Source organism: Mustela lutreola, chromosome 3 (genome assembly GCF_030435805.1).
Source record: "Mustela lutreola isolate mMusLut2 chromosome 3, mMusLut2.pri, whole genome shotgun sequence".
Lineage (NCBI taxonomy): Eukaryota > Metazoa > Chordata > Mammalia > Carnivora > Mustelidae > Mustela > Mustela lutreola.
The window spans coordinates 168,808,535-168,829,170 of record NC_081292.1 but is presented as its reverse complement, the minus strand read 5'-3'; the positions used below and the strand labels follow the sequence as shown (position 1 = coordinate 168,829,170).

Sequence of the window (20,636 nt, the reverse complement as noted above, 5' to 3'; positions counted from 1 at the left end):
TCCTATCACACCAGTCTGTGAGTGGTTTTGTCCGCCCCCATTGCCTCAAGGATCAAGCCCACACTGGCTGCCCCTCTTTGCATACGAGAACCTTAAAAACGTGTTTCCAGTTGCCATTTTAAGCTGCCTCTCCCACTTCCTCCTCTCCTAACCTCCCTATCTGCTCTGCGGCTTCATCTGTTCACTTGTGTGCCCACCTGCCCAGGACTGGCTGTGTGTCAGGCACACAGCAGTTCTAGGAAGGTAAATGAAGTTTGGCATCCAGCATTTCCAGAATGGTTTAGAGCTCCGCGGAGTTGACCCATTGTCCCAGAAGGTGAGCAAACTGTACTTTCCAGTTGGCAGGATCTCCACAGGTGTGTAGGTCCCAGGCCAGGCCATGGATCCCTCTGGTTTACTAATGTCATCAAGCATCAGACAACCTGAGAGACCTTTATGAACACATCTCTCCTCACTGACTCTCTCTCTTTACCTGTTTTTCTGGCATTGTTCCTCTATACCCAAAACTGATAATATAAAAACAAATCTAATAGATGGGGCTTGGGGTTCCAGCAGTGCCGAATATGCCTCCTTTCACATAGGCTCACTGAGATACTTGCGGTGAGGAAAATCCCACCTCAGATTGCTTGTCATTCCTAACGAAGTCACAAATTCAGAACTACATAGATAATTTGGTAATTAATTTCTTCTTAATTAATAAGATAGTTTAATGATCACTGAACTGTAATTTAAAACTGAGTTGAGACATTAGAAGATCTTTTATTTGTTACTGGAAGATTTACAACCCCTGGTGGCTTCCGTTATTTATGGGAGTTCTCCCCATGGTTCCAGTGGAGGAGCCGTTGGGTGAGAGGCGCCCCAGACGGCACCTTCGGGGGCAGCACCAAAGACAGGTGATGCACGCATGGCCTTGTCCTCTGTTGGTGCTTTTAAGATACCTCTGTGGAGTAAAATTAGTCTCAACGCTAGTTGATTTTTACAAGTATGTCTGTTATAAACATGTTAAATACTATTTTATTAGATTTATTCATACTTAAATTCCTGTCTCACATTACTTACGGTCTGGGCTTTCCATCCTTTCATTCCTCCCCCACCCCACATTCTTGGCCTCCACGTGCTGCGTACAGTTTTCTGCAGTAGCTAAAAAATCATCTTCCTCAGATTTGGCTCAGTTCACACTAAACGTCCACTTGGCATCTAATTGTGGCTCTTCAGTGTCAGATCGATGTGCTCTTGGAGTGCTGACCTTGGCTTCTCCCCGATCCCTGCCAGCCCTCTGCTCCCCAGCACAGGCTGAGTGTGCGGGTCTCCCCCCAGAGCCCCGCTTACCCTGGAAGAGGCTGTCCGTGTACACAGTTGTGCTACGGTAGAAGTTGACATTGTAAAGGATGTAATCATGTGGAATACTGAATAGCAAGACATTGCACAATCTGTCCGTTAGTTACCTCTCTTGCACTGTGCAGGGGGTGGGGGTGAGGGGAGGTGAAGGGACAGGCCACCTTGGAGCCTGGTCGCCTGGGACCTGTGTGGGGCCTGTGAGCAAATCACGAGGGGAGGAGGGCTGCCCAGGGAGCCTTTGAGCAGTTCCAGCAGTGGCCCCTTGGTCTCTGGTGGACAAGCCGGCGCTCTGGGGGTGCGAGCTCCTTGACCAGGTCATCCTTCTCTCCTCTCCTGCCTCTGGCCCTGCCTCTGCTGCTTCACAGATGCCACGTCAAAAGTTCTCGCTAACTGATTAATTCAAGCAAATCATTTAAACCAGAGAAGATACTTCGCTGATTAAATTTACTAATGTTTATTGTACTATGCCAAAAATGTCATAATCCTTAATGAAACCAAAAAGCTTAATTTCAGATGTTGCGGAAGCCAGGCAGCGCCTTGCAAACAGCCGCTCAGAGGCAGCCCTCCGCCCCTGGCAGGAGGCCGGGCCGCCACGAACCCTCATACGTCGGGCTTGGGGGTGTTGAGTACGTCGTCGTCTCTTGAGTGACTGCACGCCGGGCGCTATGGGAACCCCGAACCGCGGCCTTTCCACAGGGGCCCCGAGCGCGTGCGTGTACGAGCGTGTGCGTGCGGCGTGCGGCGTGCGCGTGCGCGCGCCGCAGCGTGCCAGTGCGGCGTGAGGAGGCTCCGCGGTAGCCACTCGGCAGCTGCAGGAACCAGGGTACGGGGCCTCCCCTGAGGCTCCGGGCGTGGCTTCCGGGACAGGGTGGGAGGGCGACAGGGCCGTGCTCTGGGCCTCGGTGACCCCACGCTCCGGGCTTTAGAACGACCGCGCCACGTGACCTGTACGGCAGGCTGGCCGTGGCCGGGCCGTGAGGTTGGGGGGCCGCAGCGTGGGGTTGGGAAGGGATCCCTGCCCTCTCCGGGGTTCTGAACCGATTCAAAAATAAGACGAGGGACTTGGGCCCCTGGAAGACCGAATTCCTGCTTTCTGTCGGTAAAGCTGTGCTGCGAACTGAAGCTGGGCTGGGTTAACCCCTTGGAAACCAAAGTCAGACAGCCTCGCCCCCAGGTTCCAGGCAGTGCCCCCCCGCCGCCCCCCAAGCTCCAAGCATGCTGGTTCCCACTGCAGGGTTGAGAAGGGATAGCCTGTTGCAGGACAGGTCTCCCCGTGTGGTCTGGCGCCTTTATGGGGACGCTGGTAAAGAGGCCACGAGTGCTCGGGCGGTGGGAGTCTCTGTGTGGAAGGAGATTCCAGGAGTGTGGACGGTCCATTTCGCTGCGGAGCTTCAGGTGTGATGTGTGTCTGCTGGGAGCCGCGAAAGAACTGTGAGCAGAACGGCGCTGTGGGGGGACTGGCCTGCAGCAGAATGGGCTTTGGGGGCCGCGGTGGACAGGACTGCTTTGGAAGCCAGTTCAGGAACCAGCCACGGAGGGTGAGGTCTTGGACCAAGGCAGTGGCCATGCAGATAAATTTGAGATTCTGGTAATAGGATGTCCCCTGTGTCCATCCCTGTTGGGGGTGGGGGGTCTCCCGTCATGGAGTTAGGTGGCAGGAGGGTGAGGCTCACTTGGGCCACATAGACTCTGAAGTACATCCCAGGGGAGATATGTGGTTCTGGAATGCAGAAGGGTTCAGAGCAAGGTTGTCCTATAGATCTGGGAGCCATTGGCATTGAGGTGGATGAGACTGCCCGGCGGGGGGGGGGGGGGGTGCACGGAGGTAAAGGGAAGCTGAGGAGGGCTGTTTGGAAGCACCCAGGCATGAAGAGCCAGTGCAGGGGGCTGAGCACCAGACGTTCCGGCTAGAGGAGGCAACTGGAAGTCAGTGTCAGGGAAGCAAAAATGAGTCAGGAAAGGAGGGAACCATCAGCCATGGCAAATGCTGCCCAGAGGTCAAGTGAGATGATGGCCTCTAGTCAGTCACCAGTGGCCTTGGCAGTGGCAGGCTCCACCCTGGGGGTGGCGATGGTCAGGAGTGCCATGGTCAGAAGAACAGAGGAACAGTCCAGAGAGTCCCCTGCTGGTAGAGGGCTGACTGGAAACAGAGGTTGGCCAACAGTTGGATGGTACCAGGGTCGGCTGAGCATCTCCTGGGTGCCAGTCACCAAGCTGCCTCTCTTACCCATTACCCAGATAGAATGTGAAGATTATAGAGAAAGTTAGGGTACAAAGCAAAAGGATACATAGTCCCTGTTCTGGAAGAGGTAGAATCTTATGGGGAGGCAAATGGGAAAATCTATTCTGTTGCCACATGGCATTGTTGCCCCCATGGCAGAGCCACACTGATGGCACCTGAATCCTACTTCTGCCCCCAGTGCCCCGTCTGCTCTGTCGACCTCGTCTGTGGCACCGGGAGCTGTGCGGGTGAAGTGAGTTGCTAGATGGGACTGTGTGGCCCAGATGTAAGCCACAACAACAAGGAGGGTACAGACTCGGGGGAGGCAGGAGAGGCAGGCCTGACTCCCACTGTCACCAGACGTGTTCTTTCCCTTGTTCAGTGCAAATGAATTAAAAAATAAGGTCAGAGCAGAAATTGGGCATCACACCAGGGTTTAATGAAGTCTTATTTGGGAATGATGAGAGAATCTTATTTTTATCACTAATTAAAGGGGGCTGTTTACAATAGGAAATCTTGTTTGTAGAGCAAGGAAATATACAACTCACTTTCCTTGTTGCTGAAGTTTTTGAATAAACTTCTTTTTAGGGACACCTGGTGTGCTCAGATTTTAAGCATCTGCCTTTGGCTCAGGTCATGATCCCAGGGTCCTGGGATTGAGCCCCTGTGTCAGGCTTCCTGCTCAGCAGGAAGCCTGCTTCTCCCTCTCCCATTCCCGTTTGTATTCCCTCTCTCACTGTCTCTTTTCTCTCTGTCAAATAAATAAATAAGATCTTTAAAAATAAATAAGTAAATAATAAACTTCTTTTTAATGAAAGGATGGAAATAAGTATATGAAAGTATAATTGAGTGTGGTTTAAAAAAATCATCTCAAAGTCATCACTTACATCAAGTAAGGGCACCACCAGCCCCCTAGAAGTCCCTTATGCCCTGATTATAGATAGATCTTTTATCTGTTATCCAAATAAATTTCCCAATTATGGAGGAAGTACCTTTTAAAACAGCATGGAGCATTAGTACAAAATATACGGACACTAATGAAATTGTTTAGCAGTGTTGGGTAAAAGAGCAAACATTTCCGTATGTGGTGATGACAGCATTTAGGACTTAGGTGTAGTTCATGTCACCAACACTGAGAAAACAGCACCTCCCAATGATAACGATTCCAGATTCTTAGCTCAAGTGATTGGGTTTGTGTTATTCATTTATTCACATCCATGTATTTTTTAAGACATGTAAGAGGGGCACCTGGGTGGCCCAGTGGGTTAAAGCCTCTGCCTTCAGCTCAGGTCATGATCCCAGAGCCCTGGGATCGAGCCCCGTATCGGGCTTTCTGCTCTGCGGAGAGCCTGCTTCCCCCTCTCTCTCTGCCTACTTGTGATCTCTGTCAAATAAGTAAATAAAATCTTAAAAAAAAAAAAGACATGTAAGATACTTCACTTGTTGAATGAGCAAATGTAGACAAAAACTTGATAGTTAAAAACTGCCCAGCCCCTATAATCTGGGGTAATACTGATGTTTTAAGTCTGTTAACATTCCAGTGTTATAAACATCATGAGTAGTTAATGATTGTAACTCAGGAGAACAGTTCCTCCCTCTGGCATCCCACTGCCTGTGAGTTGTTGGGGAGGGAGATTCATCCATCTGTCCCACCATCTGTCCATCCCTCTCTCCCTCCCTCCATTCCTCCCTTCCTCTGTCTCTCCTTTCCTTCCCTCCCTCCCTCCATTCCAGCTACCCTGGGGCTGGCTCCTGTAAGTTCACTTGCTTTAGCAAAGTCATCCGAGGGACGGACCATGACAGTATCTCAGCAGGCAGTAGTCACGCTAGCCTTTGCACACCCGAACGATTCACCTTGGAAGGTGTTGAAGTGAAGTACACAGAGACTCCACCTCTCAGGTCACATTGTTGGGGCATTCAGCAAGTAACAACGGTGACACTTAACCAGAGGGGAGACACTGGTTTTCACTTTGGCGGGGAGGATGGCCACACCTTACCAGACAGTCACTTTGCCTTCTCTTTCCTGTCTTTCTCTTCTTATTCTTGAGTCACATGCTTTCATTGCTCATCATTAGGTTTTCCTAACTTTTATGGGTTATCCTACGGCTCTAAAGCAGTCTAATTTTTTTGTTCATTTGTTTTGAAGATTATTTATATCTTTTATTTGAGAGAGGGAACTTGTCCAGGGGAGTGGCAGAGGGCGAGGGAGAGCATCTTAAGCAGACTCCATGCCCAGCACGGAGCCCAGCCGTCTATATATTTTACAACACAATATCTATAAATCATTTCCTTTTGCCAATTGTTTATCGAGGCAGGAAGACAAAAGTTATGGGGGAGATGGGAAAATGGAATGAATATGAGTAAAAGTTCTAGTAAAGTAAAAGATGCAATAGAAGTTCTCACTTTGGTTTATGTAAATAATGTGGTAGAACAATTAGAAAAATTTTAGTACTTAACAGGCACCATATGCTTCATACAGCTGTCACTTGGGGAGAAGCCTCGGTGTAAAAACGTTATTTTTGGCCATGAGCTCACTCCCTCCAGCCTCCAACCAGAAGAGGTGGAATGGAATGCTCATTTGCACTTGGAGTTTCATAAAATGAGGATTTTATCTTATTTTTTAAAAGATTTTATTTATTTTACACAGAGAGATCTCAAGTAGGCAGAGAGGCAGGCAGGCAGAGAGAGAGGGGGAAGCAGGCTCCCCACTGAGCAAAGAGCCTGATGCAGGGCTTGATCCCAGGACCCTGAGATCATGGCCTGAGTCAAAGGCAGACACTTAACCAACTGAGCCATCCAGGCACCCCAAAATGAGGATTTTATAACACATTTGGCTTGTCTTGGAAAGTTTCTCAGATCTTCCCTTCGTGTAGAAAACAACTGTAGAAAACGCTTACACAGAGCTCTCTGGACAGCTTAGCTGCATTCCGTTCCGGCTCTGTGTGCTCTCTGCAGGCTTAAAGATTCTAGCCTGCGTGGTCATCCTGTGGTACAGTGACTCTGAGGCTGGGAGTAAAACAAAAATGCCTCTGCACTGCTCATCAAAACCCCCTTTCACTACCTCCTCAGAAAAAAAAAAAAAAAAAAAAAAGAAGTACTTTGGCAGTCACCCTGACAGTCGTGACTTTTGGTCTTTGGATTTCACTTCACCTGCATGACCCATGTTTTGCAGCTTTTGGAAGCTGAGCTTAGATTTTATTTCCGAGTTCACATAATGATTTTTAAAATGTTCTGATATACGTCTTCAAAGACCCCAGATCGATACGCCAATGGTTTTGAAATGACAGAATGCTGCGATATTCCTCTGTAATTTAAACATGATTAGCTGATGAAGCTTGTGATCAATACACTGCGGGAAGATAAATTAATTGATATCATCCTTTCGGGATAAGAGGCCCATTGGAGGCGGGATGTAACTAATGAAGCTGCTGCTTCATCTCTGAGAGCCATTTTTTACACCCTGCATTTTCGCTTCATCATATTTACACGATCATTCATTTATAGGAAAGCCATAAGCTGTGGACAGACCAGTTCCCTATTAAAATTTTGTTCATTTGGAAAAGAAACCACGGACACTGTGTGTGCTCCTTTAGTGTTAACAGCCTATCGCTGGGGATGACGGTGTGTTCCTTGGCACAGGCCTCTTTAAAAATAGCAGCTCTCGGGACTGAGACAAGGATTGAACACCACTGAACTTCATTACAGCTTGTCCCCAAAGACACACATCTATTCAAACAAAAGCTGCAGTTCTTCTGCAGTGACACCTATTGGTATGGGAAGAGTTTTCTTATTGTGGACTTCCTTTCCAATTAAAGGCAGCATGCTTTATCAGCGAGCCCATTTGCCAAGAGAAGTTATGGCTGGTTGAATTTAGATTTGTATTGATTAAGATAAACTTCCAATGTGTGTAGTAATGTATTTAAATAAAGTCTTTGATATAATTACATGTCCTTGGCTATAATTCTATGCAGTAGCTTATAAAGTTAAGAGTGATTCTTTAGGCTATGCAAAAAATAGATTTTTGATTTTCAAGGGGGAGAGGTTAGTCAAATAACCTTGTCTCATTTAGGATTATTTTTGCTGCAAGTAACAGGAAAAAATTCATAACATTAGAATAATTTGAATAGGACAGGTGTGTATTTTTTATTGTTTTGTTTGATGGTCAAGGCTGCTGAGGTGGTCTGGGCAGGGCTACCAAGGCTGGAGCTGGAGGGCCAGCTCCCTCTGTCTTGTGCCCCACTACATGTGGCTTCTGTCCCTAATATGGCTGCAGAGGCTACAGCTTACATCTGTATTTTCAGCAGCAAGAAAGGAAAAGGTGGAAGGAAGAAATGGGCCAAGGGCAGCCCTTTCAAGGAAAATTCCTGGAAGCTGCTGCATGAGCCCTCTCAACAGTCATCCCCCCGGCCAGCACTTGCCTATGTGGCCGCACTTAGCGAGGTTGCAGGAGAACAAGGAGGAGAAGGCTCTGGGAAATGCTATCTTTATTCTAGTGGTCCTGTGCCCAGCCCAGAGGTGGGAGCTCTATTACTGCAGAGGAAGGAAGTAGTGGATTGTGGGGACAGCTGGTGGTCTCTGCCACATTCCCTATATTTGGAAACCAGCCTCAAATGAATTCCTCTTGTCTCCCATCCACTAGTTGCTCAGAAGATTGTGGCCACGAGGAAGAAGCAGCAGCTGTCCATCGGGCCCTGCAAGTCGCTGCCCAACTCCCCCAGCCACTCGTCCGTCTGTTCGGCACAGGTGTCCGCTGTGCACATAAGCCAGGTACGTGGGGTGGAAAGGCACAGCAGAACCGGGGAGCAAGCCGGTCCCAAGGGTACTCTTAGCCATTTCTATGCTAGATATCTTTTTTTTTCCTTTTCCACTTTATAAATAACAGCATGTTGGTAATTCACTGCACATTTCCTTGAGAAACTGCTGTGGCCAAGTGGATTTTATGGGAATCATTCTTCAGTGTTTCCATCTTCGTGCTGTCTGTGTTGTGAGGCATGCTGGTATGGGCAGAGGCTCCAGGTGTGCGTTGTGCTCTTTGCTTTTGATTTAAATTATCCTGCGTTGGTCCTGGTTCTGGTGTGCTCATGGGTTGAACAACTGCGGGTAAACCTCAGTGGCTAATCCCACTATATGCTTAAATTTGGTAGCACACCTCAACTATAATTACCATCTCCCTTGGTTACATCTTTCCAGAGTAATATTCTGGCAAATTAATTACTTGAAAGCAAACAAAGTAATTTTCACTTTGAAGAACCAAACCCATAGTCTGCTAAGGAAACCATTGACTTGGTTTGCCTGTGTGTGTTTTTAACTAATATTTCTTGGGCAGGTGTTATATTTGGACTTTTTTAAAAGGCTACAGGGTTTGGTATGCCACTTCCATTTTCCTTGGGGAAGTCAGTAAGTGATGGATTTACGGTAAGGGCCTATGAAGGTAGACTCAAGGATGTGGATGTCTCCACTGTAGGCATCTCATTTTCTGTGAATCTTTAAATGTCTTTGAAAGTATTCGAATTTTCATAGTGTGCATTGGGTTCTTTCAAGACAAACAGCATTTTTTCTGCATCTGGTCTAGAGCCATGGAGTCTTAGGGCCCATTTAGTTCAGCCAACCCCTGATCTTTCAGAGGAAATAGAACATAATTACATTTTAATCCCCCTTCCCATTTTCAAATCAAATAACAGAGACCTCTCTTTCTCAAGTCACTTTTCTTAGGAAAAAGTACTTTATGAGATAGATGACTGGTATAGTCTACAATGAGGCCATGTTCTACTCGATGCCAATCAACTAGCTGGGTCAGAGAAGCTATCCCACCTGTCATGCAGGCCTCTCTTCAGTGTAACTTGCTAACTTGTGGCTTACGACCCTGCAAAGGTGGTGACATTAGGTTCCTGGAGCGTGTCATTAGTAAAACCTTCGTTTTCCATTGTTTCAGACAAGTAACGGAGGCGGGAGTTTAAGCGACTACTCTTCCTCCGTCCCGTCGACGCCAAGCACCAGCCAGAAGGAACTGCGAATCGACGTCCCTCCCACTGCCAACACACCAACACCTGTCCGGAAGCAGTCCAAGCGCCGCTCCAATCTCTTCACCGTGAGTGTCTGCCCCAGAAGCTTGAGTGAAGAACGTCAATCACTATGCATCGATTAGCTGCTGGATGGTTTAGTGTTACTTGTAGAATCCAGACTTAGTTAATGAGACTAGCACTGATTTCTTTGAAGGTCTAACAAAATTACAAGAAGCAAGGGTTTGGGCACTGAGGAAAATGTGAATTTCTCTGTGTGCAAGGAGTTCAGATACATGTGTCAAAATGAAGAGTGAGGGGCTGTACAAGGGTATTTATTATCTCGTGGTTGTCCCAGTCTCTAGCGACAGACTTGTCACTCTGGGTATGAGATGACAAAACTGTGCCAGAATCCCCAGACGTGGGCCTCTAACCTTCCTTGTGGGATGCATCAGCGACTTTGGTGTACGGAACCGTCCCTTCTCGGGCTGGGGCTTCTGAGGATTTATCACGGGGGTGGAGGGGTGGGGGTGGCTTCATCACCAGGAGGCTCTTCATTGGACTTTTCTTCAGAGTTATTTGTGGAGCATTTTAAACCTGAGGATCATCTCCATGGGCTTAGGTTTATGAACTCAGAATCTGTAGGTGAGCCCCAGGCATGTGCAGTTTTTAAAAGCTCCCTTGGGCAATGGGGACACAGAGAAAACCCCTAAATCAGCGAGGAGGCAAAAGCACTCCCACCACATCCCTTCCTGTGCACCCAGCAGACATATCCAGTCAATCGTGAGAGGCTCTGCAGCTGACCCTAGAGCTGCAGGCAGAACTGCTGGCTTGTGACTGGAGTCGTTTGACCTCAGAAGAACGTTTTCCCTCCCGAGACCAGGTGTGTGCATCATAAGTATATCATTTCAGCCAGTGCTTTTGCTCCCTGGGGACACCTGGCAGTTTCTGGAGAAATTCTGAGTTGTTACAACTGGGAGCCAGGTGGAGTCATGGGTAGCACCTGAGGTTGCTGCTAAGTATTGTACAAGCCCAGGTCAGCAGTACAGCACACAGTCATGTGGTGCCCTGTTTTAAACCATTGGACTTCTCATTTTGGGTGATTACCGCTGACTTAGATGCATATGAGTCCAGGATTTCATGTCTTGAACTAAGGGGGGCTCTGCAGGGGTGGCTGGGAGCCTCAGCTGACCTGTTGCCTTATTCAGAGACAGCATTTCTGATGTTGCATGCAGCTGCCAAGCCTGGTAGACACCCATGCCTTTCCTACCATGTTTGAGGCAGTCTTCCTATTGGAGAGTTGTAATTGCCAAGATCTGCTTTCGACAGACCGTCCCCTTTCCTTTGCTGCCTACCCTCTGCCACGTCAGTTCTGACGGACGCTGTTGCTGTGAGTGCAGGGTAAGGAGCAGACAGACCAGACCCAGACCCCAGCCTCCTGGGGTCTCTGCTTAGCCTCCCTGGGCCGGAAGCGGCAGCATTCTCTGTGAGTCGTGCTGCTGGAAGAATCTCCCGAGGGGTGAGGGGTCTTAGTGGCATGGATTTCAATTTTGTGTCTCTACCCTTGCAGCTGTGAAAAGAATTATGACAGTGCTAATAAGCAAAAGCAGTTGTAGGACTGTGTGACCCACTGGGAGGGTGGTGTTCAGCCTTCTACAATATGCAGGGGAATGCATGATTTGGTTATAAACTCCTCTGTGATATAAGAGGCTTTCTTATGAAATGTTTCACACGCCAAGAATTAACAGCAGTTCCCAGTGCACCCAATACTGGCAGCACTTGGCATCACCCAGGCCAGGGGAGAAAGAACATGCAGGCTCACCACACTTTCCAGGGGCTGCATGTACTGGTCATCAGCTTTGGTTTCCATTCTAAGGAAGAGGTGAGAAGCCAGGAAGTCTCTTTAAAAATAGGGCTGTTTGGAAAGACAGCTGTAGCATATACCCATTCCTACTCTTTAAAGAGTAGCTCTGGAATTGGAATGTACCAGAAAACATTATCCTGGACCCTGCCTACTAGGTAATCATGACAACCCAGGTTGCATACAAAGGAGAAACTTTAAGGCAGGTGGAATCAAAAATATTAAGAACTCTGTTAATATATACTTCCTTTCCCACTACTGTCTGCGGAGACTGGTTTTTCTGTCTGTCAGGAATATTTCTTGCCAGAGTCAACCCACATTCAAGACAAAGTGTTTTTGGAGAAGAAGGAGGGGCCGGAGAAGAACAGAAGTGAGGCATGAGGCCTTCCCCTCCTTCTCCAGGCCAAGCACAAGTGTGCATGCAGCATGCGGCGTCCAAGAAGAGACGAGGGCCCCCCAGCAGCCCAGACTGGGCTGGGCGGGTGCGGAGCCAATAAAAACTCATCCTTACGGTTTCTGAAAATCTCCATTAATTATGTCGTAATTAATGTGTCTAATAGTGGAAAAGCCTCCCTGTGAACCTGTACATAATCACTCCTTACTCTCTTTCCCTTTCAATGTTGGAAAACAGCTGGAGTAAACCATTTTAGAAATTGAGTCTAGCCATGCAGCAGTTCTTAAAGGGAACAGAAATTTGGGGTTGTGAAGGAAGCAAACACTGCAATGGATTTACATCATGGCATTTAAGGAAAAAGGTTAAAATCCCAGGGCGTGACCCAGGTGTTGATGTTGAACAAAATGGTGATGGTGCTGGTGATGGTGACTTGTGGGTATTTTTAAGTTCAAGATCTTAGAAATAGGAACTCCACTAGATGTCAGTGTCATCCAAGGAATGAGAAGAGGCAAATTAGTTTTGAAATTGTAGCAATTAAGAAACTAAATTCTCATTATTACCAGTTTGCATCTACTCTTAAATATGTAAAATTCATAGACTCTTCATCTCTGGCAGTTGTTTGTAATTATTGGCTTAAATTGGGGAAACGTGTATTTATTCAAAAGCATCTAGTAGGAGGACACATGTGCCCTCGGCCAAACAATCTTAGTGAGTAAAATTCCATGCAGACTGCGGCTGTACCACCCCAGTGAAGGAGCGCTATCCACCTTATTTATTAGACCGTCATAAAGAGGCCAGAGTTAATTAAGTAGTACACACATCATTTTTCAAATACCACGCTTATAAATTTTATAAAGTAGACCTGTAATGTACCACTCTGAGCTCAGATTTTGCAGTCCCAGATGTTTATTTGCATATACACAGGTTTTTAGACAGAAATCATATGCACTCTGAACAAATTATAGTAAACTTCACGTTGCTCCCCTAGTAGCAAATTGTTATATTTGTAGTAGGAATTAATCAAAAGCTTAGTTATATCTTACTTTGCTCTTTTCTTTGAAAAAAATCATTGTTTTAAGAAAAATTTTAAAAGACTATGTCCATTCCATTTTTGGTTTTGTAACCAAAACCAAAGTGGGTTCTTAGGACAATTAATTTAGTGTAGTTGTTCTAATGTACATGTGGTTAAAATGTTTTATTAGAAAATATTTTTATGCAGAGGTAGGAGTAAAAAACATAGGCATGTACTTACGTGGGGCTCATCAAATGCACACATTTTGCTGCGCCTGCCAGGACTTTAAGAAATAGCACATCTTGGGTAAAAGTTGAAGCCCTGCAGGTGTGCCTCCTAGATATACGCCTGCCCAGTTCCCTGCTGGAGGATCAGCATCATCTTGAATTTGGTGTTTATCATCCATCTGCACATCTTAAATTCACTCTAGTACATGTCCATCACTGGCACTGCCTTGCTGCTTTTCGTATTTAAAATAACAGTGTCCTTACACGATCCTTCTAAAAGCTCCCCATCCTGCCCGCCGACACCAGTTAACGGTGCCCAGCATACCCACGAAGCATACTGTGAAAAGATCCCTAGAAACCCACTGTAAAAATGAGGCATTGAAGTTGATGGTGCAAACAGCAGCATGTGTGTTTTGTCTGCTGTGGAGGGGAGCGTGGGTCCTGTCACAATGTGTCCTAGTCAAAAGGCTCACTGTGGGTTGGAAGGGGGAAAGCAGGCTTCTGTGTGATAGCGTGGGCTCCTGGCAGCATTGCTTCCTGTCCCTGGATGCAGATAGTTGATGGGGTGTCCCTCCGTGGCTTCTTGCATCACATGAGGAAAGGTAAATATTGGTGCAAAGAAGGAGGTGATGATGAGACTATCTTTAGCCTTTCTTTCTTCACATTTGGGGCTGGCAAGGATGATGGTCTCTCCAAGGGCTCACCGCTGACCCCTGTGCCGAGCATGGTTGACCCTTGTTAGCTTCCAGTTGTGCGTGTCTGGCTGGTCCCTGCACACTGTTACTTGTGATACGCGCAGCTGGTGCCCAGAGCCTCTTTGTACGGGAGGATTTCACGGAGCAGTTTCAGTGCGAGCAGAAGGGTGTGTTGTGGCCATGCAGTCTCCGGGCCAGCAGAAGACTCGGGAGAGCTCCCTGCAGATGCTTGTGTGCCCAGGGGTCTGTCTCCGCACAGTTGTTGGGTGCCCATTGCTTTGGCAGCCACACAGCCTGGGGGCGGGGGGAAGTAATCGTGGGGCGGGGCTGCAGCAGACCCTTCTACCCAGCAGCTGGTCAGAGCCTTAGAGTAATCGGGATTCTCTGTGCCATTTTGGTGGTGAAGTCTTCCTAACTTCCGGGGTCATTCATAGCAGCGTGTGTGATCGGACAGAGATGGGTTTTCTGGCAGCCTGCACCCCTGGAATCTGGGCATCCGGCTTGGAGCACAGAGGGACTAGGGGGACAGATGTGCTGCCTTGAGGAAGATGTTAATTTTTTTTATGTTTGTTTTGTTAATTATTCTGGTTAACAGAGAATAATGAAGGTGGATTTTCAAATTTGGAAATTTGAATGAGCTCTGTTGATTTAAAAAAAAAATTTTTTTTTAAAATATTATCATCGGGAGCTTTGAATCTTCTTTTACAAATGGAAACTTCAAGTGCCAACCTGCCTGTGGACTAAGATACAGCAAAAGGAGACTCGAGAGTCATTTCATAGCTCTAACTGAACATTACTAATTAAAGAATTAATTAAAGAGAAAAGTGAGCCCCTACCCTGTAGCTGAAATTCATGACAAGGAATCAGTATTTCCTATTTCCTCCCGGCCCAAATGGACAAACTCTGTCTTAGTTTTTCTGCAACTTTCGGTTTGTTGCTTTTTCACTTCCCGTTACCTCATTCCAGGCTTTTCTACTACCTTAAAGAAAAAAAGCACACAGTGCCTAGCACATAGTAGGTTTTCAGTAAATGTCGGCTTCCACAGTCATCAAAGGGTCCTGTTTCCTAATGAGCACATGTGCTCTTCAAAGTGCCACATCTGAGTTTACATCCTAGGGAGTTTTCTCACACCCGGTGACACTGCCCCTTTTAATATTAGAAAAAAAAACCTGGCTGCTCTCACACCCCTTTGAAACTGGATTTCATTAGCTCTTCGCTGCACACCGGACACCACGAAGTCTGTTCATTTCATATATCATCTCAGATTTGAAAAGCACATGAAAATATTTCTCCATTTTCAATATTGCGTGAGTAATGTTCCCATTGAAAAGTAATGGAGTGAAGTTGTCACTTGTCAGCACAGTTATTAAGGAGGACGAGTTTCAGATCTTTCTCTCATAATAAAATAAATCTGTCAGAAAATCATTGTGCTCACACTTCCTCATGCCATCCGGAGATGGAGGCTGAGCTGTGGTGCTCCTTCCACTTGCCGAAGTCGCCTGCGCTCAGGGTTGTGGCTTCCCTGAGCGGCACGGGGCCACCTGCCCAATCCCAAGCTGGTCACACAGTGTCAGCAATGCCGCCCAGGAGACGGTTCTGCAAACTTAGCAGACAGAACTGCTCATTTTTCCCCAAGCACTGATGTGTTGTCAAAAAAGAGGTCTTCAACTTTGTTTCCCCTTTGTTATTTTTTGTGGTGTGGTGTGGTAACAGTAGTTAGACTTTGCTGCTTTCTAACTGTCCAGAAGCAGTTAAAAAAAAGAAGTTCACGGCACCTTGATATGAATGAAGAGTGCACTATTAAATTGCTCTGCTCTGTCGTTCGTAGAATTTCAAAATCCTCCTTCAGACATTAACTCAACATACACATTCATGTGGTAGGTTCCCCCAACAAGCCGCAAGGAGGCCTTTTCTCCTCGGCTGGATTAGCTGCAGCCCCAGAAAGCGCTTTCCTGTTGGGCGTTACTTTCCTATACGGTCCGTTGGTTTCTACTGATTGAATTTTGAGCTCTGTAAAAAAAGAATTAAAAGGGAATTTGGCGGAGGAAAAGTAGGGGGCAAAGTTTGGAGAATTCTCTGTAAAATGATGGGTTGGTGGGAGCGAAGTATTCAACAGCCCGCTTTTTGGGCTTGTGTGTGCTTGCGCCTGCGTTGTCCACGGCTTCTGGTTGTGGGAGCGAAGAAACCGTCCGGGGAAGGGCAGGCCTGCAGATCCACGAGCCACAGCCCTTACCCAGATGCTAACTTTATTTTTGCTTTGCAGTCTCGGAAAGGGAGTGACCCAGACAAAGAGAAAAAAGGCCTGGAGAGCCGCGCGGACAGCATCGGGAGCGGTCGAGCCATCCCAATTAAACAGGTACGCCGCTTCCCCCTTTTTCCCTTCCTGGAGCTGGAGACACACCTCGGCTCTCCTTGCTATGATGCCGGCTCGTGCGCCAAGGTTTGTTTGATGTGCTCTGTTGATGAATGTAGAAGTCACTCACTTGACATCAATTAGAAGAGGTTCCTGTGTGTATTAAAATAGGATCATTAGAATAAGAAGAGGGAAAAATGTGACAACAGATCTAATGAAGTGCAGTCTGCCCGCTGCATATGGAGTGTGTTTCGAGGCTGAGCTGGCTTCAAAGGCTGCCTTTGTAGCTCGGCTTTGATTGGGCCGCGGGCCGCCAGTCGACAGGGGTAAATCAGATCGCCGTACAAGAGCCCCTTGTGATCACAGGAATAGCCCGATGTGGCCCTAATTTGCTCTTGCAGACGGACATCTGAACACTGTTTCAGGCTGGTTTGTAACAACGAGGCAATTAGTTGTGATAATCATAGCCGGTGTGTCAGCTGCGCGCTCTTGTTTGTAATTTGCTAATGAAGGAATTGTAACTTTGATTAGGTTCAGTTTCATTTAGACCTTATTATATAAAGGAACATTTACAGCTGTAATGTGGGGCCTTAATTAAACTTCCTCATTACACAACAGGACTTGAATTCAAGCATTTGTTTTGGCCTATGTCGCTAGCCTGGAATAGGTTTTCATTAGCCCAGAAACCGGGTACCAAATTACTTTATGTCTCAAGTAAAATGGAAATTCACGTGACATATTTTGCTATTATAGTTCCAGAGAAAATAAAAATAAAGACTTCGACCCAGCACTGTGGCTCCTGGTAATAGCATCTTTTACTTTGTGAAAGAAGTCCAATTGATTTAGAGTGCATTCTGCTTGAGAGAGGGGGAAAAAAATCTGCAGGCAGGATAATAGCTCTTCCTCTTATGAACATGGCTGTAACCACTTTGTTCCTCTGGGGGATTGCTCTTTGCCAGCCTCTTCCACGGGCACTCCATTTCCTGTGCCCTTCCACAACTCCGGTTGGCTCCGGCCACCCCTCCAGAGGGCAGAAGTCAGTGCACAAATACAACTTTACCATCTGAAACAAGCAGGAAGGCCGCGTTAGCTGGGGGCCAGGCAGCCTCAGCGTAGACAGGTGAAAACAGGTCGGTTGGGGCCTGAGCCGGGACTCTGGAAACATTCAGTACCCAGGCCACGAATGTGTGGCCAGGCTCTGGGCACCATCGAGAAGAGTCCTCTTCCCTCCCCTTTGCTGGCGGGCAGTGTCTTCACGCTCTAAAATGGTTTTGTTACTGTCGAGGTCCACACTCGTCGTTGCTCATTCTTTTCTTTGTATGCTTTTATTTAGACACTGAGCTGTCTACAGGAGGTGATTTTAATGCGTGATTTTTCTGTTGATTTTGTTCCAAGTAGGATTATGAAACTCCTTTTCATATCATTTAACTCCTTTTCTCTCATTTAAAAAATGAGTCCTGAGACTTTTCCTTTTGGGAATATTAAAACTTAATTCTCAACCATTTCCTTGATTCACGCTTCTTGTCTGTTGGGGGGTGCCGCCCTCCACACGGGCTGGGCAGGCCCCTGGCGTAATTGGAACCTTCACTCAATTTGTACCCTGCTCAACTGCAGAGGGGGCCCGCCGTACAGACTAGATTTTCAATCTGTGTGCCGATTGGAGTTGACCATCAAGCGTAAAATGAGTATTATCTAGTCTTTGGAAGCCTTTCAGTTGTGAATGTTCTAAATAATGTCGTCGAAATCTAAATCATGGTCTGATTTCCCGATGAGTCATGGTTCAAGAGCGTGCACAGATCCTTGTCCCTCATGGCTGCCCAGGGCAGCTCCTTCCTAGAAGTACACACCTGTCAGATCAGAGTCCCCCTGTGGCAGAACCTTCCAGGCCTCGGATTTCTCTTCTGTGAAATGGGCCCTGGATGATAATCAGAGCCCCTTGAAACACCAGGATGTGGAGATTCCAAGAGAGAATTTTTTAAAATTCCAGCAAAACTGGATTTTCCAGTTAGTCATGCTCAGGGCACCTTTGTTGGAGCCTGTCTTTAGGTCACAGGGACTGATGTGGGTTTATAGCTGGTCCTACAGATTTATCTCACATGCCTGTGTGTGCTGTGTTTGTAAAGGATTCGAGATCATTAGAGACTGTCTGAATTCCTAACCCTTCCTGCACAGTGACTTCAGCAAGCAGAAATGAGGAGCAAGACTGCAGAGGAAGGAGCCAGGTGCTGGCATGTTCTTTATAGGTGCTCGCCAGACCTCTTGTCGAGGGAACGAACAGTTAGATGAGTCCTTAATATTGGTTAAGTGCTCATATAGTGTCCCCTTGAACCCCCCACACCGCCACAGGTGTGGCTGTACTATCCTTGCTTTAAATGAAACCCCGGGCAGGGTGAGCACTCCCGACCAGGCCACTTAGAGAAGTGATGGGGCCAGGATCCAGACACCAGCCCCTCGCCCCTGTGCTTGTGCTTTCTCCATGGCTGGTTGGGGGAAAGCCTTCGGAAAGCTCAGAAAGCAAAGTTATGTGTTTTAAGTAAAACAGGTGAGCCCTGACCTCAGACAAATACCTTCCACCTATGTAGAAGAAACGTCCAAGACGGTCCCCACATTTGTCTGGGGACTACGCCACCACGTGCTCCAGGCATGGAAGGTCTCCCTTTCCCCTGCCATGGTTTCATTTGCTCTCCCACCCTTCTCCCCAGTGCAGGCCCTTGGCCTTGCCACACAGCCATGTTCAAGACTTGGTCTGGGCATGGGAGCCCCATATCCCGGCTTGTAGGCCAGTCACCCCATGGCAAAGAAACCGTCCTGGAATCTCGGTGACCGCCATGGGGCTGGTGATGGTGACGGGTTTAGGACCAGCTAGTTGGTTTTTTTTTTTATGAAAAAACTCCATACAGGAATCTTGTAGCAGCTGGTTTAGGGTACGAGCAAGGTGGTCTTCACCACGCTATGCCACTAGACTCGCATTTGTCCAGATTGTGTTCCAGTGGATAATTTTAATCACACTTTGCTCACATTCTACAGCTCGTTCATTTTGAGAACAGAGGCCTCTTCCCCCAGTGTGGGAGCTAGCTGGAGCATGCTGGACAAGGATTTCATCTCTTCCCCTTTCCCCCCAGTTAAAGATTCTTCATCAAGAGTATGACTGATTTTCTGCAAAATAACTTCATTTTTCGAACCTGCACCCATTTCTTTTTTTGTCCTTTCCGGGACCTTAGAGGAGAAGAGGAGAATTGGGTCAGAGGGGTCCTAGTTTTCCTTGTTTTTTTGTTTTTGTTTTTTTTTAACTAATAAGATAAGGTCTGTTCGAATAAAAATTAAAAAGCAAAGCAAGAAAAGTAAAAAAAAAGCCAGAGGCCCAGCTCAGCGGCGAGTGGGCTTGTCACGTATTAATTTTTCATTGCTGTGGAGAGTTGTACATACATAATCACTTGATTGCAGTGGGAGTTAGGGAGCTCCTATGGTGTCATTTGCATAAATCTTGTTAAGTCAATGGCAGTTAATGAAGTACAAATGAGCCCGGAGAAGGTGACATGCAAATCGTGGGTGGCAGATGGGAGGTCTGTTTGGGGGACGGCAGCTGTGTGCTCTCCTTTCTTTCTTTCCCTTTGGCATTTTTTAATCTCTATATTATAGTACGGATACACAGCCCCAGCCCTGGCCTCTCCCCCTCCCGGCAGACTCCCGGCCAGAGCCTGGCCTCTCCCCACCCCTGCCGCGCTCACTGTGCAGAAACAGACCTGACGGCCGCACCTCACCTCCCGCTTCCTAACAAGCACTGGGGTGTTTCTGAATCTTTGAAATCTTGGTCCGCTTGTCTTATCATGCTTCCGTCATTGAGAATACATATTTCACTTGGTGAGGCAAACATGCGAGCTTGGAGAGAGTATATTGTCTCCTGCAGGACTTCGAAGAATGAGAGTAAGAAACACTGTCTTTGCTTCATCATACTTCCATATGGGAGTCTGGTGTTCCCCCTGAGACAGGCCAGTGGTGTCTACCCAGCATTACCCACCTTCGCATGTGTGCTGTGGGCCTGGGGGGCAGCGGGCCTCGTGGGGCTGGTCAGGAACGAGAGGCTCTGGAGGTGGATGGGCATCCTTAAGGTCAGGCTGCGGCAGATCAGTGCCCCTGCCAATCAGTGCAGATCCCTCAGGCGGGCCCCCTCAGGCCTGTCTCAGTCATCTCTTGGGGTCCCTTGCCTGCTGGTTTGCATTTTTAAGCTCCACGTGCCATCAGGCCTCACCATGAACTTTTAGAGATTTATGGGCAAAACATCTACTTCCTGCTTTCAGAAGTTGGAGTTATTGTTTTGTTTTTTTTTTTAATCTGTTTCATCAACTGGATTTTTTGAGAGAAACTGGTCTCTGTGGACTTTGAAGAGAGGCAGGCAGAGAGGCATGTGTGGGCAGCCTGTGCCTGGCAGCCGCTGTCCTGCTCACACAGGAGTTGCCAGGCCATTGGTCCTCGCTCTGTGAGTCCAGCTGAGCACTTTCCCCGGTGTGTGGGCCTGCGAGATAGCGCCATAGGCCG

At 47.4% G+C, this 20,636-nt stretch overlaps 1 protein-coding gene across 7 annotated transcripts in view; it reads left to right on the top strand.

Annotated features, from left to right (window-relative positions):
* The window catches only part of AGAP1 (ArfGAP with GTPase domain, ankyrin repeat and PH domain 1), a 505,804-nt gene that overhangs the window by 238,465 nt on the left and 246,703 nt on the right, over window positions 1–20,636 (top strand). For all 7 annotated transcript variants that reach the window (XM_059167640.1, XM_059167642.1, XM_059167641.1 and 4 more), the window contains exons 7-9: window positions 8,199–8,326; window positions 9,492–9,647; window positions 16,011–16,103. In XM_059167640.1, the coding sequence (XP_059023623.1) occupies window positions 8,199–8,326; window positions 9,492–9,647; window positions 16,011–16,103 (377 nt within the window). The remainder of the gene's footprint in view (window positions 1–8,198; window positions 8,327–9,491; window positions 9,648–16,010; window positions 16,104–20,636) is intronic.